Source organism: Rhinolophus sinicus, chromosome 11 (genome assembly GCF_057876585.1).
Source record: "Rhinolophus sinicus isolate RSI-liver-muscle chromosome 11, RSI-T2T, whole genome shotgun sequence".
Lineage (NCBI taxonomy): Eukaryota > Metazoa > Chordata > Mammalia > Chiroptera > Rhinolophidae > Rhinolophus > Rhinolophus sinicus.
In genome coordinates, this window is record NC_142511.1 from 542,773 (window position 1) to 567,045 (window position 24,273).

At 57.0% G+C, this 24,273-nt stretch overlaps 1 protein-coding gene across 7 annotated transcripts in view; it reads left to right on the forward strand.

The window, feature by feature from the left end:
* LOC109435251 (carboxyl-terminal PDZ ligand of neuronal nitric oxide synthase protein) overlaps positions 1–24,273 on the forward strand; it is a 113,880-nt gene that overhangs the window by 19,503 nt on the left and 70,104 nt on the right. For 5 of the 7 annotated variants that reach the window (XR_012492939.2, XM_088801531.1, XM_088801533.1 and 2 more), the window contains exon 2: positions 18,907–18,978. The exons of the other annotated variants lie outside the window; for them this stretch is intronic. Coding sequence is in view for 4 of the 5 variants with exons in the window: in XM_088801531.1 (XP_088657657.1) it covers positions 18,907–18,978 (72 nt within the window). In the remaining variant the exon portion in view is untranslated. The remainder of the gene's footprint in view (positions 1–18,906; positions 18,979–24,273) is intronic. 7 annotated transcript variants of the gene reach the window in all.

Sequence of the window (24,273 nt, forward strand, 5' to 3'; positions counted from 1 at the left end):
CCTTGTACATATTTACAGAAAGGTCATCATACCGGAATGAAATATGCAAAGTTATTTTAAATAGCGATCGTTTTCTTCATCAGTACCCAGTATCCCTGAATGGAAACGCCTCAAAAAACGCTTGTATTCCAAACAAGTTTGTTTGTAACCTTATTTCTGTACGAGGGTATTTGCTATGTAGGAGATTTAAGCGGCAGAATGTAACCTGTGAGTTGTACAAGTGGGAAACACTTGTTGTCCACTCAGCCCCTCCTTCCCTGTATTATTTGAGGGTGTCTGTTTAAGCTGAGGCGTTCCTGGGCCACGACGCCCGCCTGGGACCTCCCCGCCAGCTGATTAGTCGGGTGGTGGCTGTTGAGTCACTTAAGAGGGTCCTGATGCAGCCGCTGCTTCTTTTTACCAGTCTCAGGAGATTCTCATTTGTCCCTTGTAGCCCTGGCAGCTTTGACCCTTCACTCTGCACACAGGGGTTCACGGGGACTCGCAGGTGCCAGTGTGCTGCCTTTGGGGGTGTCCTTGTTACCTGCCAGGGGCTTTCAGGTGGTCAGCTCAGCTTCTCTGACTGTGCTGTCTTCGCTTCTCAGGATGTGCCTGCTTCAGTTTTAGCTGCAGTGTGGCCTCCCGTGAGCTTGCCTTCCTCAGAATTCTGTCCTCTCATCTGGCCATGGTCCCACGTGCCTGCGATAACTGTTTCCTCTGGGTCTCCGCCCCCTAATTGAGTAAGCTGGGCCCTTGTCATCTGACCTCATTTTTCAGTGGCCATTATTGCTCAACGGCCCACAGACCGGGCCCCCTGGCGTGTGCAGCGTCCTGTGCCTTCCTACCACTATGTCCTCGCTTCTTGTCCCTGCCGGGAACGTCCTCTCTTTCCACGTGTGTATTGATTTATCCCACTATCTCAGCTCAAATGACACAGGCTCCGAAGCTGGCCCTGACCTCTGCGTCGTTAGCAAACTGTGCAGCCCCCGTAGAACCCTTCACACGTTAGTGCCGGTCTGCACGGGCCGTGAGCGCCTGGAGGGTGGCGACGCCGTTTCGGTCACCTGCTGTGTCCCTTGGTGAGCCTGTGCTGGGCCCCTCGCAGACACGCACTGTGTGTAGAAGAATGCGTGAACGCCAGCCTGTCCTGGCCACCAGGCCCGCGAGTCCCGCCCCCGACCCCGAGGACTCTGACCGTCCTCACGACACAGGTGGTGTTTAGAGACCTCGTGATGCAGCTGAGCTCAGTGTCATCCTGCACATGTGGTCTGTGATGTGATTTATGCGTGTTCCCTTTTCCCACCGAAACTGGAAGTCTCTTGAGGACAGGGACCTCCGTCACTCTACAGGAGTGAGAACTCGTATCAATTTCTTGAGCGTAACAGATTTACTTGTGGCCACGTGTTTGCGTATCAGCCTTTCAGTCGGGGAGATGCTGTGTTAGACTTTGTCTCTTTCTTGTTCTGTCCTGTAACTCAGCAATAACAAAATAACCCCTGCTACCTTTCATTGAGTGCTCTCAGGAGGGACAGCCAGTGTGTGAGGCCGTCTCTCCGTGGCTTACAGCAGGGTACAGTGTTGTCCATGGTGGGTGGCTGGCAGAGGCCACCTTCTTACGGAGCAGGAGCCGGGGCCTCCGAGACATCGTCTAGTCTGCAAACCTCTCCCAGGCTCTGTGGTCTGTGTCACAAGACGGGTGCCACGTCGGAGCTATTAGAGTAAGGCCAGCGCCTGCACGGCAAGTATAAGCCGGGATTTGTCGGATGGATGGGTTGCTGGTTGTCAGACTCACCTGAGGGACTGAAAAAACAACACTGATTGTCAGGACCACGGGGGTTCAGTGGGTCTCATAGTCCAGGCCTGGCACCTACAAATTTACCCTCCTCCATCTTTCTACAGGTGAAAGAAAAATGAGACCTAGGGCAATGAATTTGGAAAAAAGGCTTAGTCATGAGAGAGGCAGAAACGTTTTCCCATTTTCTTACTGCTTTTGCACCCACAGGCGTTTCCCCTGCAGGTTTCTGTGCTGGAGGAAGCTTGTGCCTTCAGACGGGTGTGTATTTTGTGTTTGATCAAATGTTTGTTTGATGCTTGGTCCATGCCAGGTGCGGGGTGTGGGGATGCAGGAGGCCTTTGGTCTTGGGGGCCCTGGATGCAGTGAGAAGCCCGTAGATTAGCACATAACTTCATTGACATGCTGCTGGTTTCGTGACAAGTGACAGCAGGGCCTAAGGGAAGCCCCGCAGAGATATTAGCGTCTTCGTTGTATTAGCCGCTGAGGTAGGTGGGCCAGGAACAGGTAAGTCTGTGACGTCCCATGGTGATGGGTGGCTGGTTAACAGGCTGAGCCCAAGTACCATGTCCTTGCAGGATGTTTCCGGGAGGTTGGAAAGAACGCAGGGTGACCTGACTCAGCCGCTGTCACACTCAGCAGAACAGCCCTTTTATGGGCCTCTTGGAGATCCCTGGGCGCCAGCGTTAACCGGTAGCATCTCTGTGTGATTGTGATTAAGATAAAGAGGCAAGAAAGCAGCAGGCAGGGAGTGAGGAGCTGTGGCTGGGAGAGTTTGGGCCGGTGCCTGCGTTCTCCCGTCCTCGGGCTCGTCACCTGTAAAGAGCGGTAACAGCGTTGTCGGCTCGTGTTGTCAGATTAGTACAGGATCAAATGACATAACGTGGGAAACACTTTGGAAACTGTCAGCTGCGCAGTGCAGTGCCGAGTGTGGTGGCAGTGGCACATGTGTGTCCCAGACACGTTGCCCCCAAGGTTGGCAGAAACCTCCTCACCCTGGTGGGGGTTGTGGGACTTGTGAGGCAGTCCCTGGGGGGTGGAGGTGCTGCATTGGGCACTGTCCTTCTGGCAGAACGTGGTCCTCACACGTGTGTCCCCAAACACAGGAGTCCGTGGGGCGCTCGGGGTGGGGGACCGGCTCCTGGGTGGGGAGCCTGGGGTGGGGGCTCGGCTCCGTCTGCCTGCTCAGGTCAGAGGAGCGGTGACCTTGGTAGAGAGGAAGTCAAGGACATGTAGGTCCGTCCCTGAGCCTCAGGTGTCGTGGAACGGGGAGGCCTGCTTTGGACAGTCCTCCGATGAGACAAGGCGTCGTTACCGTGACTCCAGTAATAGCACGAACCGTTGCTCCGCTTCCTGTCAGCTCCTTAAGGCAGCTGGGAAGTCCTGGTCACGTGCTCGGAAGCTGGCGGTGGGGTCACATACTGTGTTTCCCCGAAAATAAGCCCCAGTTAAGATCGTCAGCCAGACGGACGCATTTGGTACGTTATGACGATGTTTCAGAAGAAGATGACATGACTGTATTAGAATAAATGTAGATTGTTGTACATGAAAAAATAAGACATCCCCTGAAAATAAGCCCTAATGCGTCTTTTGGAGCAACAATTAATATAAGACCCGGTCCTACTTTCGGGGAAACACAGCCTCTGCCGGTAACAGAAGGGGAGCCGGGAGCCTCCCAGGCCGCGGTCCCCACACCAAGCTCTTCGGGCTGTAGCCGTGATGGCCTCCCACGTCCGGGGCCTGGGCCGTCACCAGTGCACAGACCTGCTTCCCAAAAGCCCAGCTTGCTTCTTGCCAAGGTTCTGGCTTCACCTAAACGTGCCCAGTTTACTGTTGGCTCCGGTGGTTTTCTCTGAGCCGCAGGCGTTCTCGTCTCTTCCTTTGTGGCTCCTTTGACTTGGCGCCTACTTGAAACTTTGGTATCGACAGGAGCTGGTGATGGGAGTGAACCAGGTATCAGGGGTCACGTGTTGGCCGCGATTTTGGGGCCCATCGCTGTAGTTCCGCCTGAGCTCGTTCTCCAGCGGCCGTTTGCCTGGAAGCTTCTCCGGCTGTGAGCGTTCTGTGTCAGTTGCCAACTTAGTCTGTGTCCTTTCTGTCTGAAGTTAGACTCTCGGAACTGAATTCTGACAGCAAGGGCGAGGCGGGGCTTCCTGCGGTGCCCTGCCCTGGTCGCCTTCTAACATGCACCGCAGGCCTTTCCACCTCCCGAGCGCTGCGTCACAGCCGAGCCCGCAGCCACCCTCTCATTGTCCCACCCGTTCTTGATGGAAACCAGGCCAGTGGGTTTCCTGCCTCTTGCTCGCCACTGCCTGACCCCAGAGACCATGTGCCGTCTTCTCCAACAGTCTGCACGCGGGGTCGGGCTGTGCTGCTGGTTCATGGTTCTAACAGTGGGATGTTTTACATGAACCAGATGCAGAATGCTCTCTCCTTTCATGATCTGGCAACGGTAGGAATTACTGATACATATTCTTCTATCTCTTTTATGGGATAGATGAATCTACTTGGTTTTAGCTCTCGAGGGACCCGTTAACGTTCTGCTGTGGCACTGGGTGGCCTTTAGCATTTTATTGCACTGTCATGTAAAACAGCACCCAAAAATATGTTGGAACTGGTACCGAGTGTCTTAATCTTGCTGTCTGCGCTGAGAAGTCCTGGCTAAGTGTTTGCTCAGTGTCTCCTTAATTGCAGTGCGGTTAATTCCTCGCTACTACAGGAAGCCAAGGTATTTATAGACTGTTGTTATTATTTCTGTGGCCGGGAGAATAAGTGGCATTCACCGAGTGCCAGGACCCTGGCAGGTCTAGTTCCTGCCCCATGAACTCGGTGCGAGAGGAGCTGGCCTGGGAGGAGGGAAGGCAGACAAGACATTTCCACAAAACTGTACCTAGTCTAAAAGGGAGAGAAAATGAATTCAGTTCAAAAGGACACCGTAGGAATTCAATTAAATGGGATAACACAGATGACAGCCATCACGACAGCATTTGTGCTAAATTACACAGCTGAGCAGTGAGTCATGGCGAGCACAGATAGAGGGGACGGATAACAGGTCTCAAAGCAGAGACGGTGTAAGGGGTGGGGGTTAAAAAGGGGAGATGCAGTCGGTTAAAGGTCAAAGGAAGGCTGACGGCATCCCAGGGCCCATCCTCAGTGCTCTCCCTCCCTGACTGGCTGCATCTCGTGACCTTCCAAGGCCTGCCCCTCCCGCCTCTGATGTCCCGCCATCCTGTCCCCAGCTCTACTGCTCTGGTCCTGGTCCTTCTTACCTCTCACTGGTCTCGTGTCTTGCCCTCAGTCCATAATGCATGAGGCTGCCACACGAACCTGCCCAGAGCTGCGCAAAACCCTTAGATCCGGGCGTGAGGCCGCAGCATGTGACTGGCCTGTGGGCCATGCCGAGCCCTCTGTCTGCATCCCCTCGTGTTCTGTGTCCTGCAAGCCTCTCTGGCTGCGCTGGCCGACTCAGGAGCACGTCCCTCTTGCTTGCATCCCAGGCCTTGTTGAGGCGCATACCTGTGGGTGATGTGTGCTCGTAGCTCCTAGGTGACAGGCGTGCCTTCTGTTTTTATCTCCGCGGTGGTCGCGGCTGCCGGCTGAGTGATGGGCCGGCCGTGCCGTCAGGCTGCAACCCCCCAAGGACAGCATGCGTGCTGGGTATCTGCAAAGGTGTTTGACTTTCATCTACAGCAAGGGGAAGACAGGCTCTTGGAGTCGTGGGAAGATGCATTTCTTCCTTGTTCTGGAAGGTTTCCAGCACCGGAGGACAGGGACAGCTGGTGTGATCGCCCTGAATTTGTGGATATGGTCTTGGTGGGGGACACCTGTTCTGTTTGCAGAACTGGCGTTTACTTTGGACTCTGAGAAGCAAAAGCCTTGTCCATTTCCCAAGGGGACGGGCAGGTCTGTGCAGGGAGCTGGCAGAGACCTGTTTACTTTGCAGCTTGGCAGTTCCCATCACCATCTGGGGATCTGCCTGACAGCGTGAGGGTGGCTGGGCCCCTTGTGACCTCTGTGGAAACTCAGGGAGGACGGCTGAATTTCAAGACCAGCAGTGACAGACGGGCAGACCTGCTTTCTGGAATGGCATAGGCCTCACCCTGCACGGACTCTGTGCATTTGGGGGGCTACCAGTCACTCGATTTCTGCATGTTACCGAAATTTGTCCCAGAGATGGAACGTTGTAAATTGGCTTTCTCTTGAAGTGGGCACTCTAAACATTTTTTTAAAAATGTGCTCAAAGCCTGTTTGACGTTGAGCCCCCAGTGTGTGTCTGACTGCCATTATGGGTTATGTCGTGTTATGGGATGTGACTTAGGCACGTCCTACCACCCAGGGTCCCGAGATGGGAGAGTCTGGTGAAAGCTGCTAGACGGCAAGTGGAAACATTCCTACAGCCCCAGTTAGTGCTGTGACGATGGTGTCGCTGGGAGCCACAGGTCCCACGAGGGGACTGCTGGGCCGTGTGGTCAGCACCACACAGCTGTGACCTGAGGCTGGGGCGGAGCCCAGTGCTGAGTCCAGCGGGGAAGCCTGTGCACCCAGCCAAGCGGACGGGCCTTCCTTGATGTTTGCAGGTCATGGTGGCGCCTTGACCCACCCCCACCACAGCTCCACACTGGGACGTTTGGGACCCCGCGCCTCATGGCTCCTGAGGGGGTCGGCCAGCAGGGGCCTGGGCTCGGCCGGGCTGGCCCGTCTCGCGCTGTCCCACTGCTCTCTCCGTGGGCACCTTCCTTTCCCCACCTGCAGAGGTCGGCGTGGCGGCTCCTTACCTGGGCAAGTGGGAAGGGGGCTGGTTCTAGGCCATCACTTGGGGACCCAGACCTTTTCTGGGATCTCGTCCCCCCCCTCACCCCAGGGTCCCCATTCATCCGGAGATGAGACAGGCAGCAAGGGTTTCCTGTGGGACTTTTCATAGCAGGCGTGGAGGTCGTGGACATCACTTCCATTCACATCCATTGGCCGGAACTCACAGGATGTCACGAGGGAGGTGGAAAGTGGTGGCAACTGCTCAGGCGGAATGGACATTGGCCTTGGGGTCCTGCCACGTCTCAGAGTCTCACAGACCTGGGATGAAGGCTGTCATTCCACAGGGGAAAGCACTGGCAAGTGGCCGGCTCTGCCGGTGGCAGTGGGTCAGCGTCCCCTTGTGTCCCCTTGCATCCACCATGCGGGTGGCAGGGCTGCAGGACCAGGCAGGCTAGGAAGCCACGCTGCCTGACGTTCCTGCGACTTCCCAGCCCTTCTCCACAGGAAGCGTCCACCCTCCACTCAGTGATGGTGCCCGCTCTGCCCCACACGTGTCGTCCTGCTGACCTTCCACACCACACCCGCCACTTAGATTCACGTCTGTTCTGCAGAGGACACTGAGGATCAGCGAGGATTGGGGCGTCCCCGACACCCCACAGCCACATGTGGTGGTGCTGAAATCGAGACCCTTTGTGCTCCGCCCGCTGCCCCGAGCCCCTGGAGGTGCCGGCTCCCAGTCTGGTGATGCTTCTCTGTGACAGACTTGCCCTGGCCTCCTGAGAACCACCTCTGTCCCTTTCCAGGGGCCAGGTGGTGTCCGAAGACCATCCCCAGCCTGTCCCATTGTCCTGCACTCTGGGGCCACGTGTCCTATTACAGCAGTCACCTCGTGTCCCTGTAGGGCTTTGTGTTTTTTCAATATACGTTCATGTCCAACCACTGGTTTGAGCCTGGCAGACCCCTCAGACGGCAGGAAGAACAGCTGCGCTTACACTTGGGAGGCTGAAGCCTGGAGAGGTCAGTGTGCCCTCCTGGTGGGCAGTGGGGCAGTGCTGATGACGGCTGCGTGGTTTTCCTTTGGTTTGGCTTCAAATGTGGGAAGAGTGGCCCCAGAGGATAAGGCTCTGTGGTGCTGGATGGGGTTACAGTTCTTGGAATCTATACAGAAATACACACGCTGATATTAATGTGCGGTTATTAATAATTGCATTGTGCTCTCAAGCAGTATTTTGTCCACTGGGCCCTGATCCATCCTGGGCGGATGACGGAGGCAGAGCCTGGCATGGCTGAGCGCCAGTTTGCAGAGGGCGTCCCTGTAACCCATCAGGATGGGGCCGAGCCTGGGAGACGTCCCCAGGGGCTGCTCTTGCTCTCCCAGCACCTGCTCCTTCTTTCCTTTCCTACGACTGTGAGAGAGCTTGTGCTTAGCGCCACAGCTGCCAGCGCCTGCAGCACCACCGTGGGTCAGGTCACCAGTGAGACTCGGGTGCAGGGAGGGGACACCACCCGGCAACCAGCCAGCACGGGGTTCGCCCAGGACACGGACCTCTCAGGAGAAACACAGGACAGCTCGAGGCAGACGGGGCGGCCGGTCATCCCGACCACTTCTAAAGACGCTTCTGGCGGGCCCTCCCCCCTCCCACCCTGGCTCCTGCTTCCTGCACCCAAGGCTCCACATGGCTATGGCAGGTGAGCCGCTGGAGAAGGCGGCGTCATGGAGGGGCCCTGGCTCAGGACATGCCACCGCATTTTGCCCAGTGGCTGCCCCTTGTCCTGCCCTGGCTTTGGCCCCATCCTCCCTGTGTCCATGTCTCTGAAGCTCCCAGAACTGCAGGGATGAGGTGGCCGGGACCAGAGGTGTCTGTGTGGGAGCCCCCCTGTCTCCCCCCAGGACAAGACCAGACGAGTCTGTCAGGGGCTCACAGACGTTCATTCAATGGACATGAGCAGCGTGTGGCTACAGGGGCTCAGCAGACTGCAGTGCTGAGGAGGGGCGGGTGCTGCTGTGGGGACGCACGGGGACAGTGGGACGGCCTCGAGTGTGAGCAGAGAGCCGGAGCAGGCTGCCCGTGTGGACGGATGAGGGTGTCCAGCGCACCGCTTGTGTAGCTCTGTGGTGTGCAACGCGACTTTCCCCCCTCTCCACGAAAGTCTTTATTGAAATACCAATTTCTCTTTAAGAAAATCCTTGACAGATGAATAAGAACCCTTGACGTGTCTCAGGACGGGCGGCAAACGGTGCGACTTGAGGTTCAGTTGTTAGGCAGGTGGGGCGCAGTCTTACTCTGTGTCCTAAAGCATTTCCTCGTGCCCCAGACACCAGCCTGCCCCCCCCCTCCAGCTTCTCCCCCCGGCCTGTGCTCCAGGCAGCGGCTCCCAAACCCCGCTCTGAGGAGAAGGCGCGGGCGGCCTCACCATTTTCCCTCTCGCCATCTCGTCTCGTCTCTTCTTCTCGCCTCCCTGAGTTTTGGCAAATAGAAAGCGCTCTGTCATTTTTCATAAAGAAAGCTGATGAAATGCAGTGCACTGTCCCACATGGTCCCCTCTCCCAGGTGACGAGGAGGCTGGCCAGCCGGCCCACGTGTATAGAGCAGCTTCAAAGTGGCAGGGCTGGGACTGGGCCTGCCGGCCGCTTCGTTTGACTCTGTCACTCTGTTAGCTTTAGAGATTGGCTTGGAAGTCAGGACACCTGTGTCATAGGCTCACCTTGACCCAGCACAGCGGCGACAATGAGCAGGTCCCCAGTTACTGCAGGCTAGTTGACTAATGTAGGGGACATTGACTAGTGTAGGGATCAGACAGACATAAACTCAGCCCTGCTAGTGACTCCACGTGTGGTGTGAGAACGGGCTAAGAGGGAGCTGAGAGGAGAGGCAGGCGTGGAGCCGGCTGCAGGCACCGTCTTTTCACCCTCCCAGGCTGGGCGTCTTCCTCTGTCCCGCTGCTGCCCCTCAGTCTGCGCCCCCAGCCTCTGACTGCACAGGGCCGTCCCCTGCCCTCGGGCAGAACAGATGGAAGCTTCCTTGTTGAGACTGGAAGGTATCTCTGTGTCCAGGTGTCACTCTGGTGACCTGACGCTCTGTGCTGGGACGTGCTGCCTGGTGACCAGCCTCTGAGTGCTGGGTCTCCATGAGGGGCTGTCATGCCAAGTGTGTCATGGCCGGGCTGGCGAATGAGGACGTTTGCTGCCACTGTTGTCCCAACACGGCTAGTTGTCTGATTGATCAGTTGTGTGGGATGGAGAGAGCTGAGGGCGTGGAACCCAGGACAGGGCAGTCCTGGTGGGGACGGAGGGGTGGGCCACACGGGGGGAGGGGTGGGCACAGGGGACCTGGAAAGGACAGGAGCGGCCACATGGGAGAGCTGACAGGTCACCAGAGACAGACTTGGCCTCCGCTAGTCCGGTTAACAACCGGTCTGTGTCAGCATCATGTGCCCCGTCGGACACACAGTGTGTATCGTGTTATTTTCCTGACTTGTGTGGGAAGGAAGGAGCCGGTATCTGTTGTGACTGCTGCACACAGTGCAGCCTGGTGTCTGAGCCAAGGAGACAGGCTCGCGTCCCCACCTGCGGGTCTGGAACCCGCTGCTGCTCTGGGCTGAGTCCCTGCCTGGGGGCGCCCCCTGCTGTCTCTCAGCTCTGTCCCTTCTCCCGCTCATTTGCTTGGCTCCTCTGCGCGTCCCCTTTTTTAATCTGCCTGTCCTTGTGCCTGAGCCAGGGCCCTCACGGTGACACTTGGCCTGGCGGGGGCACTTGAGATGCCTCTCTGGGGAGAAGAATGAAGTTTCTCCATAGCGTTGTCTGCGCTGCAAAGATGAGAAGGGAAGGCCTGGGGCTGCGGCAACGAGAGGCTCCTTGAGGAGAGTCGAGTCTGACTCCTCGTGGAGACCAGTTTTCTTCCTTCAGGGAGATGCTCCTAACAGAGCTGTCATCTGAGGTGGTGACCTGTCAGCGCTGGTATGTAAGCGCAGCTGGTTGACCTCGTGGCGGGACTTAGGGAAGACATTATAATTTCAGGTCTAAGCCTGGAGGGTGTCAGGTGACACGGTCCGCTTTGTGGTTTTTCAGCCCTGAAAGTCGGTTTCCTTAGTTTAATCCCCCATGATGTGACCTGCTCTTTTTTCCCTTTCAGTCATAGTCTTTGAATGTTGGAATTTTTAAGTTGGAAAATGTATAATGTATTGTTTTACCGTTTGTTTTTTTCTTGCTGCGTCTTTAAAAATATATCCCTGCCTGGACGGTCGGTACTGTCTCTGTGGGGTGGCCCAGGCCGTTGCAGTCGGGCGGTGTCTGGACTGTCTGCTCTGGAAGGGGCAGCATGCTGCAGACACTGCCTGTTCCCTGAGCGTCTGGCTCACTTTGCTGCATTAGAGAGTGGGAGGGAGTATGAAGTGGGTTTCTGTGCTCTTACAACGAAGAAAAAACTCAGATCCTTGAGGGGACGGAAATGTGTCTTATAGAACTAGAGTTAAAATTCAGTAGCTACGTCTCACTTCCCCAGGGATTTGTTATGTGACGAACGCCAGCATCAGACGTCAGCCAGCAGCAGAAGGGCACAGAAGGGAGGTCTGAGCAGCTCGGCCGGTGCCCGGGCTCGTCGCTGACCCAAGGGCAGCGTGTTAGAAGCTCATCACAGCTCAGCTTGGAGCCACTTGCCCTGTCTGTCCACGGCAGACCAAAGGGGACAGTTATTTCAGGAGCAGTAACAGCTCTGCTGCGATCTAACTCGCACACCATGGGATTCCCGTCAGGTGTGTGCAGCTGTGGTTGTTAGTGCACTGCTGTGCGTGCAGCTGTGCGGCCGTGACCACTGGGTCCCCTCGAATCCCTGGATCCACGAACGCACTGTCTGTGTCTATGGCTGTGCCTGTTCTGGACGTTTCCAATAAGTGGAAACATAACGTGTGGCTTTTTGTGACTGGCTTCCTTCGCTTAGCGTAGTATTTTCCAGGTTCGTCCCTATCGTAGCACGTCGTTACTTTGCACTGACAAACACCGTCACACTGTCTGGATATGCCCTTTGCTTTATCCGTCCATCCAGAGGGACAGTTGCGTTGTTTCCATGTTTTGGCTTTTCTGCGTAATGCGGCTGCAAACGTTCACATGCAGATTTCTGTGTGGCCACGCGCCTGCGTGAGAACTGCTCCAGCCACGGAGCTGCTGGGTCGTATGGTAACGCTGCTTAACTTGGTGAGAACCTGACAGACTTTCCCAAAGCATCGCACTATTTCCTACAGTAACGTGCAGATTCCAGTGTCTGTATCCTGCTCAACACTAGTTATTGTCTGTTTTATTTTAGCCTCCCAGTGGGCGTGGAGTGTATCTCATGGCGACTTGGGTTTCCCTGATGACTGATGAGCGGGACTCGCTCCCTGCACTTACTGCCGTCTGTGCACAGTACACCCTCACTTAACATCCTTCATAGGTTCTGTGACTTTAGGTGAAAGGACATCGAAAGACACCAGTTTCACTGTAGATTAATCGACATAAACAGAGTTAAGTTCCTAAGGGATCTCACCAATGCTACAAAGAAATGACGTTATTTGAGGGCCTGATGTGTCGTCTTTGGAGAAATGATACTTGTTGCTTTTGCCCATTGCTTACTTGGGTTTGTCTCTTATTGAGCCGTAAGAGTTATATTCCGGATGAAAGTCCCTTATCAGATGTGACTTGTGAATGTGTTTTCCCATCCTGTGGGTTGTCTTTTCGCTTCTTGGTATTTTTTGAACACACGTTCTGCCCTCTCGACTCCCCACTCCAGAATGAACGCCCCGGCCCGGGTCGGACCTCTGGCCTGCATCACAGGCGCAGGTGTGGGACAGTTCACGGCCGCATCCTGGCAGGGATGCTGGTGTGGCCAGCAGGCTGCTTCTCCCCGGGAAAAACCAGGGAAGGGGGAGCCTAAGGTGCAGTGAGAAGCCACGAGAAACACTGACCAGAGCTACACGTAATGACACCGTCGCCTGTGGGACAACCAGGAACCCAGGGCTGGAGAGACGCGCGAAGGGGCTGTGAACGCCCCGGAAGCCTGGCAGTCTCTCCAGGTCATCGCAGGCAGGAGCACCGGCCAGGCCCACCGTCCGCGTGGGGACAGCCTGCGCACGCGTCCACTGCCCCTCTGTCCGCCCTCTGTCCCTTCACAGACGTGCATGGTGTTAGCATAAAGACAAGTCAGCACGAGAACCTGGCGCCCGCCCTGAGCACTGAGGAGCAGGGAGGGCTCTGTGACCTCACGGAGCGCAATCAGTAGTCACGCCGTCGCATCCGATGGCCTCAGGAGCACTGCTGTTTGGAGCGGCCGGGGAGGAAGACAGGGAAGCGTCTCGTTCCTTAGACGACAGACACACAGAGACGGGTGTGCAGCTGCTTTCCAAGCATCTGGGAAGCTTTTCTGGTGTGTCTGAGTGTGCGTGTTGTGTGTGAATGTGTGTGTGTGAATGTGTGTGTGTAGTGTGTGTGTGAGTGTGTATATGTGTGTAGAGAGGGTGGGGCCGGCGGGGTGAGGACACTGCTAAATGTCACAGGCCGTCCTGCGTCCCCATGGCCCCTCCCGCACACCTCAGCCCCGGGACCCCAGGGGCCCTCAGCCGTGGGCAGGGGGGGCCTGGGCACCATTTGTCCTTCCCCTCCCCCAGGGCACTTAGCCGAGTGAGTGGCCTAGAACCTGGGCTGCGGTGGCCGCTGCAGTTAATGCTGCTTGTTTGATGCTGAATGAGGCGAGAGCGTTGGCCCAGCTCAGAGTCCTGCTCAGAGGAACGCTGCACTGTGCCCAGGGGCGGCTTCTGCAGGAAGAGCTGCTGTCCAGACACTGACTGCGTCCTGGCTCGGGTCCCTTAGCCTCGGTGGTGCATTCGCCCTCATTTAATCAGCACTGTGACCGGCGCTGTTCTGAGGGCTGAGAGGACAGAAAGGAGCCGGGCAAGGTCCCAGCCCCCAGGAGCCCCCACTGCTGGGGAGGCAGTTGGTGACACGTGAGGGAGGAGAGCCTAGTGCAGACCCAGGGAATGCTGGGAAGGGACCCTGTGGGGGCACCTTCAGATGGCTGCGTGCACTCAGCAAGCCCTGGTGGGGAGGTGACAGCCCCACATGAGTCTGCTGTCCTCTACTGAAGAGACAGGTCCTGCTTTCGTGTCTGGTCTGCCTTTGGGGGGCAGGCAGCTGCCCCTTGTGTGGACTCCCAGGAGCCACCTGCACTTGTGCACTTTGGGGCGTTCCCCGGGCCTGGGCGGGTGGACAGCGGGGGCGCCCCGTGTGACAGCCTGTTGTGCTGGTTTCTGCTTCACTTTCACGTTCCTCGGCTGCCCAGCCTCTCGTGTCGCCCCCCAGGCCGGCTGAGTGAGCCATTCGCTCTCGAGCGCCAGCTGGCTTGAGGGTGGGGGCTGCGCTGGGCAAACACACGTCTCACTGGCTGCAGCCCTGTGTTTCTGGGCTGCGTCCCCGCCAGTCTCTGCCTGCTCAGGTGCCTCTCAGGTGCCTCTCCAGCGCCTTCAGGGTTTCTGCCATTTCAGTTAATAGCCTTTGTCTTCCAGAGGCTGTTAGGGCCAAGGAAAGCCGTGGCGAGGACACAGCCCACGTTCCCTCCCAGTGGCCCGTCACTGGCCTCTTGCCTCAGTGTGGCGCGTGTGTCATCAGGGAGCCCAAAGTGACACTGGTGTTAACTGAGCACCACAGTTCGTGTCCCAGGCCACTCGCGTGTGGCGCACATGCTGCCGAGCAGTTTTGCATCTTCCAGGCTTCACGTTTGCTGTTTGATGCAGGTCAAGTCTGATGACACGGTTTGTCCGACTTCTCAGATGCATTTGGTTGTGATTCGTACATAAGCTTTTTTCTGGTCTCTGGACACATTTGACAGAAATCCTGTAAGTGAAGGGACTTCCCTGAGGGCGGCGGTGGCAGGCAGTCTGACAGGTTGATGACACTGGTGATTGTCAGGCTGCTGCCCGCCGCTTCGTGTTGTGAGCTCTGCATCAGGAGACAGCACAGGTCACTTTAGCACTGTCTTCAGGAGTGAATGCCCAGGCACCAGGTGAGAGAGGCACATGCAGAGCCTCGTGAGGTTTTCAAGGCCCCAGGAGGCTGGGGTTGTCCAGAAACCGCCGGAATGCCTGGAATCCTCCGGGAACCTCTTGGCTGTGAGCGCCTCTTATCTGGAAGATGAAGCCACAGATAAAACTGACCAGACAGGGTCACGTCCTGACCGCCCAGCACAGCCGCTCCGTCCTTCTGGGTTTGCTTTCTAGGTGCTGATGAAAAAGCAGCAGGCCTGACAGCTTTAAACTGCTTCCCCTGCCCCCCTCAAGCTGTGTGTGGGTGTTCTGAGTGGACGCCCTGCCATATGTCACAGCAGGGACACTGCAGGTGGCGGAACCCCCTCTCCGAGTTCTTACAGAGTAGAACGGTGGGCGGTTACAAGTCCACGACAGGGAGGTGGCTGTGCCGTCAGTTCTGGGTAAGCCAGAAATTGGAGGTGCCAGTGTCAGGGCATCTGGCTTAGGTCCAGGCAGGTGGCTGGGCGAGTCAGGTGAGTTTAGAGTCACTGAGGACTATGGGGGGGGGTGGTGTGGCCCGCACACAGGCAGGACCCAGCACTGAGGCCCCCGTGCCCTTCCCCAGAGTGGGCCTGTCCCACAAGCACTTGGGATGGACATGTGTTTGGTCGTGGAAGAGTGCAGTCAGGTGTGTGGAGGGTCTCCTGTGCCTGCACCTGTATGAGGTCCGGTCAGTCAGGAAACAATGCATCATGTGCTTAGCCACGTATGTGCCACGAGGGAGCGCTGAGCGTGTTACAGCATCTCAGCTTCCCTGGGGGCAGCGGGAGGCTGGAGAGGGGAGGCAGAGAGCTGCAGGGTTGCAGAAGCTGGGGGACTGCAGAGAGGGTGTGAGGAGCGGTACTCCAGGCGCAGGGAGGGGACGTGCTGTGTCCCAGGACCTTCTGCATGACAGAGAGGCTGCTGGGGCAAGCTGCAGCTGGCCTGCGGGCTGTGCTGGCCACGCTGGGGGCTTTGATTGTCATCTCCAGAGCGCTGACAGCAAGCATGGCACGTCTTAGGAGAGGGGCCAACACTGGAAAGAGGTGACCCTGGCCTCCTGGGGAGGCTGGTTTGGAGCGGGCCTGGAGTGGAGGGGAGACGGCAGAGTGTCTGTTGTGTGGAAGTGGCACCTCCCTTCCCCAGGAGCTGAGCCGGAGCCCAGCCAGGGGCCTGCAGAGGAGGCAGAAAGGGTCACCGGCCCGGGCATCAGCCTTTGCAGGCAGGGTGCTGGCTTTGCCTGGTCCCTGTGGGAGGTGACAGAAGCCCAGCAGGTAGACGAGGTTCAGGACTGGGAGTGGGAGGTGCCATCCCAGGCTCGCGTGACCAGTGAAGTCGTGGGTGATGGGCCACCGTGCAGCCCTGGCTCTGGTCTCAGGCTGCCTTACGCTTCCTCTGGCTCAAGATGGAGCCTCGAGAGGGACTGAAGCTCGTCATGCAGGTGGTGACAGTTGGTTATAGAGATGCTCTTGTGGCGGGTTAGACACGTACCCCCAGTGTGTACACACACACACACACACACACACACACACAGATACACACGCATGCATACACACACATACACACACTCACACACTCACACTCACACACACAGAGATACACACAGATACACACGCATGCATACACACATGCACATACATACACTCACACAGACACACACACATTCACACACACATACACACACACTCACACTCACACATACACATACACTCACACACACACATACACATACACACACGCTCGCTCACACACTCACACACACTCACACTCACACACTCACACTCACACACACAGAGATACACACAGATACACACGCATGCATACACACATGCACATACACACACTCACACAGACACACACACACTCACACATTCACACACTCACACACACTCACACTCACACACACACACATACTCACACACGCACTCACACACTCACACACACATACACACATACACACACTCACACACACTCACACGCACACCCCCCGCCGTGCCGTCTGGCTGGCCCTGAGCAGTAGGCTTTCCCACCCTGCCCAGCTCCTGGCACTGGTCTGCTCTCTGACTCACGCCGTCAGTCTGGGGGGTTGGCGCTGGGTGGCGACGCAGACCTGAGCCCCACTCCGCTCCTCTCAGTGTCTTCGAAAGACCCTAAGGTGCCACCGCAGTGCCACTGGGTCACCTGCTCCAGACTCACTCTCAGGGGCAGGCTTGTGATTTCCTTCCCATGACTGAGAAGGAGGACGCGAGTGTGTGATGAGTGAGTGTGCAGGGCGGCCGTGTGCGTGCTCTGTGGGGGGAGGTGAGTCACACGTGTGCACTGCGTGTGCATGTGTGTGAAGGTGCAGCTGACGGAGAGAAGGAGGCCCCACAGGGTGCAGGCGATGGACGTCCTCGGGTGACCTTCCCATGCAGAGTTGGCTCTCACTAGGACACCTGTCCAAAGCCAGGCCGCCTCCTCTCCTGTGTTGCTTCTGTCCCCGGTGCCCCGCACCCATGTTTGCTGACTGCTTGGGGGTCTCAGTCCAGCGGCACTTGTCCTGAGGACGGAGAGCCCCGCCGGGCGGGGGGGCAGGAGGGGTGGGTCCGGTCTGGGCAGCTGGGGTCTCCTGGAAGCAGGCCGTTTCCCGAGGTGGCAGGGATCGTGTGGGAGGACTGTCCAGCCCCCAGGCTCCCCTGTCATGGTGACCTGGCTCGGTCGTGACGTCCTGCTGCTCACACGATGGCCGAGGGGACGTGAGCCAAGTCAGTCCCTCCTGCACGGGCTCAGGGCAGCAACCTTCGGCGAGCAGCTTCCAGGGCAGGCGTGTGCGGACCGCCCTGGCTGCAGGGCCTTGGAGGTTGGGCGGTCACAAGCCGGGCCTCGCATCATTCCTGGCTGTGCAGGCCCCTGACACGGTGACATGCCGCAGGGCTCCACAGTTCAGTCTGCCACACTCGTAGATCGATCTAGCAGCCTCGCTTACCTGAGCGAGTGCCCAGGTGCTTCCCCAGCAGGCACGCGGCCCGGCCGTCCTGGTGAGGCTCCTGCGTGGGCCTGGACCCGGCCGCTCGGAACCACGTTCCCCGTGTTTGGCACAAGCGGTGGGCCCATACTCGGGGACTTGTTGTGCACTGTTTAGGTTTTGAAGCCCTGCTCACTGGGGCCAGTCCTGGTCCAGATTTCAGGAAGAACCTGCTGTTTCCGTTGAGCACAGGAAATGGGCGTCCTGCACAGACAGCCGCCCTCTTCTCAGCCCTGATTAGTGTGCTCTTGCATGGGTGCTGGGGCGCTGAAGGTCAGGGTGCCCCTGGGCTGGAGAGGAGAGGTGGCCCCAGGGGTCTGTGTGGGAGGGGTGGCGCTGCCGCGTGCGGCTGGCCTCCGCGTGTCTTGCCCCATCCCGCTGAGGGGCGAGTCTAGACTTCTGACCCAGCAGCCCTGCAGCAGGAACCCAGCCTGGAGAGCTGCTTGGAGGAGGGCTGTGCTCGTGACGTAGGGTGCGTGTTGTTCAGTGGGGGCCATCGTGGCATGTGACAGAGCTGGGAGCGTGGGGAGAAAGGTGCCCGAGCTTTCAGAAGGTGTCTAAAGTAAAAGCCGGGCTGTAAGACGATGTGAATACGATGGGCCTTTCCACGTAACATAAACACCGCGGTGTCTGTGAGCACATAGGTCTGTCAGCACACGGAGACGGACGGCAGTGTGACAGTGGCCGCTGTGTCCTTTTGCTCTGCATGTTTCCACATTACCTGAATAACCTGCAGTGAGGAAGTCCTGATACGCTAAACATTAACTTGCGTTATTTGGTTTTTAAAATAAAAATAGAATCAGGTTAAATTTTTAAATAAATTACAAGCAGTCCATTCCTTTCATCCAATTAGGAGCTCATTCAAGTGTGTTCCCTCTGCTATCTAGGGCTAACTGAATGAGCTGCTGTTAATTAAAAAAAAAATTTTTTTTTTAGTATTTTACTGTGCTCAAGGCACATTTGTCTAAGAGCCTCATAGCCCGACTCATTTGGTCTTTACTGAAGCCCCGCTTTACAGATGAGGAGACTGACACAAAGAAAGGCAGGTGTCCTGCAGGGAAGGGGTGGGAGATGGGAACCCGGGCCTCCGGGTCGCGGCCTGCGGGGTTACACGCGTGCTGGCCGCGCCTCTGCTTCAGAACATGGGGCGGAAGCAGTAACTAACCTCCTTCAGTCGGTTTTTACAAATAAAGTTAGAAATCGGTCCCCTACAACACACCTTTTGGCTGTTGGTCATGCCCCTCTGTGAAATGGGGAGATGACCTGAGTGACCTCCAAAGGCCCTCGCAGCGCTTACACGCTGACGAGGCCCCTCACTACGCCTCTGACCCGGCGTTTGCTTCCCCTGCAGTACGTCGGGAGCCTGGACGTGCCGCGGCCCAACAGCAGACTGGAGATCGTGGCTGCCATGCGTCGGATCCGGGTGAGTGCGGCGCGGGCGTGGGCGGGAGGAGGCTGCGCGGGGTGGAGTCTGCTGGGGGGCTGGGGGGGCTGCGTGGGCGTGGGGCTTAGTGGGGCCACGGCTGTGCTGGGCCGGATGCAGGCTCTTAGCTGCTGCCCCTTGGAAAACCCCAGGGCCGTGGCCCGCGCTGCAGGGAAGCTGTTCTGACTTGGTGTCGCCCTTGGTGAAGGGCCCCGGTTGGAATGGATGTGATGGCTGGAGGGTGCAGTCGTCGCCGGGCCCTGACCTGCTCCTCGCGCTGATGCCTGGAGCACGTGTGCACGGGACAGAGAAGAGTCTTTCTGTTCAAAGACTTTAGTAAAAAAGGTTTGACAGTTGGCTGTTAATTACTCAAGACGTTAAAAAAGTAAAGCCGTTTACTGTGATGTGAGCAAGGTGGACTTGCGTTTTTAAGAGCAAGTGTGGGATTTCCACAGGTTTTCTTCGGCTGGGGAAGCCGTGCAGGGCACTCTGGGAGCTCAGTCCATTCCCACCATCGCTTTCCCACTGGTCCACGCAGCAGAGTGAGCAGAAGCAGCTGTGTGCTGAGCATGGCACATGCCCTCGTGAGGGAGCTGCTCCAGGGCGCGCGTTTGGAGGGCGGGGTGGGGGGTCAGGTGGACCGTGAGGACACTGCTGGCCGGGCTCTGTCCTGAGAAGAATCAGCCGTGTGGCCCTGTGACCTGCTTCCAACGAGCAGCTCATTAGATCAGAGATGAAGTTAACTGGCCAGCAAGCTGTTTGGGCTGCTGTCCAGTCGCTTGTTTGCACTGGCCAGCATTAACGGCAAGAACTCGGGGTGCGGTTTCCTCCAACCCCCCAATTCACTGCGAGGTCGGGCTGCTGTTTTCTTTTCTTCTCTCCCTTTCAAAGCTGTTTTGGCTGCAGTTACGGTTGTGAAGAACAAGGGCCTGCGATTCCGTGGAAAGGACTGTTCCCACTCTGCCCTTTGATGTTGGGGGGGCGGGGCTAACGCTGGGCAGGACGGTGGTGGGGGAGGCCTTCGGGCTCCTGGGTGCTCGGTGGACTCCGGACGCAGGCCTCCCAGCCTGGCCAGGGCAGTGCTGGCCTAGCCCCGATCAGCAGAGTGACGAGAAGGGTCACAGTTCTTATCTGTAGTGCGTCATTGTGCTCTGCCAGCCCTTTGTGTGGCTGCTGCTGTGCGAGGGCAGTGGGTGGGCGGTGCAGACGGAAGCCCAGGAGAAGCTGGCTCACCGTCTGGGGTGGGGTGGGGGGCCCTGCTTGCCTTTCGCTCCCCTGTGCACTCTGAGCTGAAGATGGAGGCTTGTGGGTTCGCGGGCTGGTCATCCATCGCGGGCTCTGTGCACAGGGCTTCATGTCACCTGATCCATGTGGTATGAATGTCACCCCATTTCACAGATGAGGAAATTGTGGCACAGACAGTTCAGTAACTTGGCGTAGGTCACAGAGCTGGCAAGCGATATCTGGGGTTCAGTCCAGAGCTCGCAGCTGGGACGGAGCCCACGCAGGGCTGTGGTCTGCTTGCCCCTGGCTCAGAGAGCCCCAAGAACATGCCGACGGCTGCCCGGGCAGCGGCATCTGTGTCCCCGATGGTGCCTGCCTCCAGTCTGGGAAGGCTGCCAGCACTGGATGTAAATAAGGCCGGCACTTGATTTTCATAAACTTCATGTAGAGTCTGAGGCTGGCGTACCCTGGGAGACACCCCCTTTGGATGTCCCAAAGGTACCTTGAGTTCGTTACGTCGGGAACCGAATTCATCATTTCCACGGCCTCCTGCCGGCTCGGAACCCTGGGCCCTGTGTTTTTCTTCTGATGGCTCCTTGTCTCACTGAAGGGTGTCGTGTCCTTGTGGGGACGTAAGCTGGGGACCTCGAGGTGCCGTAGACGCCTCCCTCAGCGGCCCCACATCAGTCACCTTACGGGTTTTGCTCCTAAGAGTTTCTCAGGTGTGTGTCGCTGTTCCTACCTGGGGAGGCCCATGTCATCCTCCGCGTGGCCCTGCAGACTGCAGTGCACCCTCGGCCTGTCCCCCGGCCCCGCTGCCCACCACCACGCTGCTGCCTGGCTCATGTGTCTGACGGCGTCTGCTTTGGGCCGTTTGGGGGTGGGTTGTCACCTCCAGGCTGGAGTCTGAGCTCTGGGCAAGGCACGTGGGGTCCCGTGGGGTCCCAGGCCTCCTGTGCTCAGTGCCCTGCATGGCCTGGGGCCTCCATGCCTGGGAAGCTCCCCCTTCTCAGTGTGGCCCAAGTCTGTGTCCTCAGCTATCCTCACGAGTCTTTGGACTTTCTTCCCTTCTGGAAGCTTCCCTCTAGAGACCTGTTTCTGCATTTATCATGTCGTCGAGGATAACAGACAGAAGACAGGCTCCGAGCCTCCAGAAAGGGCCTCCTTTGGATGGTGTAGAGAACGGCTCCTTACTGAGCAGCAGGCATACGGCACTGAGGCCACAAGGGTGGGTCACGTCGGCTGGGTTCAGTCCTGGAGCCTAGGCCAGGCCTGCTTTGGGCCGGGTTGTCGCCACCCAGAGATTCCCTCCCACTTGGGCCGTGGGGCTGGGCAGCCTTCTAAGCACGGACTTGGAGGGCACAATACACAGTGGGTTCTCCTGGCCGGGTTCCTGAAGGAATGACGGATGGGACGGCCGAGCAGGACGCTCGCGTGGCTCCAGGCCAGGCTCTGCCTTTCCTGCCCGGGACCCACCGAGCCAGGGCCCCTTGTCCTTTGTCCTCAGCACCTGCCGCCTTCTGATATCCCCCCCCCACCCAGGTTTCTCTGTCACAGAAATCCTTTCTTCAAACTGGATCCGACCTCTGCGTTGGCTTGCACATCTGGTCTTTGTTTAGCAGGATGACACTTAGTTTAAGTAAGACTTTGGCTGCCTTTAAACTAAACAACTGTGCCCTGCTGAGGGGACCAGGAGGGCGTCAGTAGCCAGATTGTTTATTGAAAGAGCTCATACTGATTTATGATTTTCACTTAGATCCTTTCCCAGACACCCCTGCATTTAATGCACGGCTGGGCACTCAGCTAAGAATCCGGCTCCCTCGCCCCTGCACACAGGGCCCTGTATGCACGTGACGTGGGTCCCTCCGACCTCACAGAGCTGGAGGGCTCCTCCCAGCCTGGTCACTGCTCCTGGGCAGCATGAGGCCAGTCACCCCTCTGCTCTAAAACCTTCAGCAAGTCCCCATCGCCTGGGAATGAAACACGCAGTTCTCGGGGCTGGCAGGGGCCTCCCCAGCCTGGCTGCTCTGTGCCTGTCATGTCCATCATTGCACAATTCTATGGCCAAACTGAGTTTCTTCCTTTTTTAAAATTTTTTATTTTTAGAAAAATAAGCTTTTTTTTTCTTTCTAAATTTTATTGGGGAATATTGGGGGACAGTGTGTTTCTCCAGAGCCCATCAGCTCCAAGTCATTGTCCTTCAATCTAGTTGTGGAGGGCGCAGCTCAGCTCCAAGTCCAGTCACCGTTTTCAATCTTTAGTTGTAGGGGGCACAGCCCACCATCCCATGCGGGAATTGAACCGGTGACCTTGTTGTTGAGAGCTCGCGCTGTAACCTACTGAGCCATCTGGCCGACCCAGAAAAATAACCTTTTTAAAAGACGTGTTGGACTGACAGAGTTGTCGCTAAGGTAGACAGAGAGTTCTGTTCAGCCCACACCCCTTTCCCCCTTCTTGACGTCTCACTGCTGTGGCACATTTGTTACAATTGATGAAGCCAGGCTGATACGTTCTTGCTACCCAAACCCACCCTTTGCACAGCTGTGCTTGGCTGTTGCCGGGGCCTGTGTAACACACCACATGACGCACAATCCCTCCCCGGCCTGTGGTGGTTTCCCAGGTGACCTGACCACTCTGACGGGCACCCATCGTCGTGTAGACTGAGCCTCGGGTGCGGTTTGTTGGCTGCTTTTCTCCTGCCCAGAGTGGGACTGTGTGTTTCGCAGAGGACGAGCAGACAGGTGACGCCCTTCTCAGCATCATGTCACGTCATCAGTGTGCCTGACGCTGCTGGTGCCGACCTGGCGCGTGTGACGTGTGTGCCAAGCTCTTCTTTCTTCTTCCACACCGTCCTCTTGGGAAGACGGGCACGCTGTGTGGCCGTAGGATTCGGGGTCGAAGGCAACACAAAACTATGCATGCACATTCTGGAGAGAATGCATGCGTAGCCCCTCCCTTCTCTGGAGTCAGATTTTAGTCCTGAACCTTGGCTGCCACCTCCTGTCTCCCCTTCCAGGAGACCCTGAGGTTCTCGGCTGCTCCTCACACCCCCGGGAGCCCAGAAGGGCTGCGCGTGATGAGCAGCTGCTGCCTGGGGGCCAGAAAAGCAAAGTCCTTCCTCCTCCTCCTCCTGCTTTCCCGGTTGCGTTGCCACCTGTGGATTTATGTTCGTATTTGCAGACGGGAGCCCTTGTAATTACAGCATCAAGATAGGGCAGCCCTGCCGGGGTGCGTGTGTGTCCAGCTCTGTCGTTCAAGGCCTCAGCGAGTCACGCTGAGCTGAGGTCTGGCTGGTTCCCTGCCATCCCGCACGTCCTGGGCTCTTGGCTCTCAGATGAGGAACCGTCCCCACAGACGAGCTTAAGGCCTGTGACGTGTTCCCACAGGGCACCAAATTATTTTTAAATAATAACTTCTCTTTTCTTTAATATAAAGCCTGATTCACATTTATTGTATAAAAGCTTTTAAAAAGAAGAAGAAAAGAAAACAGGACTTCCCAGTACCCCATGGCCAGAAGTAGCCGCTGGAAAGCCTTTAGCATCTGCCTCCTAGGCTGTAATTTTAGCAGAAATGGAATATTTTTAACAAAAATGAGATCTTGCCGTGGAGAAGCTTTTGTAATCTTTCTTTTTCACTTAATACTTTATAAGATCACTTGGTGACATTAAATAATTCCCTCCGGCATTGTTCTTAATGGCTGAATATATTTACATTCTATTAAGTGGATGTAGCATAATTGATTTAAGCAGTCCTGTTGTGTGACACTGAGCTTGTTCCCAGTTTCTCACAGCTCTCCGTCAGCACTGGGTACATTCGGAATTATCCCCTCAGAACACATTATTCAGTGGGATTGTTGCATTTGAGGGGGGTAGAATTCTAAGGCTTTTGATACATATGTTGCCAAATGGCGTAGGCGCAGATGTCGAGCAGTCTGAGTGTCAGGTGTGTGGGGTCCTGTGTGTGCCCCTCCTTTCTGCAGAGGTGTGTACAGACCTGTGAAGGCGCTGGAGTAGAGGACGCTGGGGACATTTCGCGGAAGCACAGGTCACTGGCCAACAGGGCACATTCCTG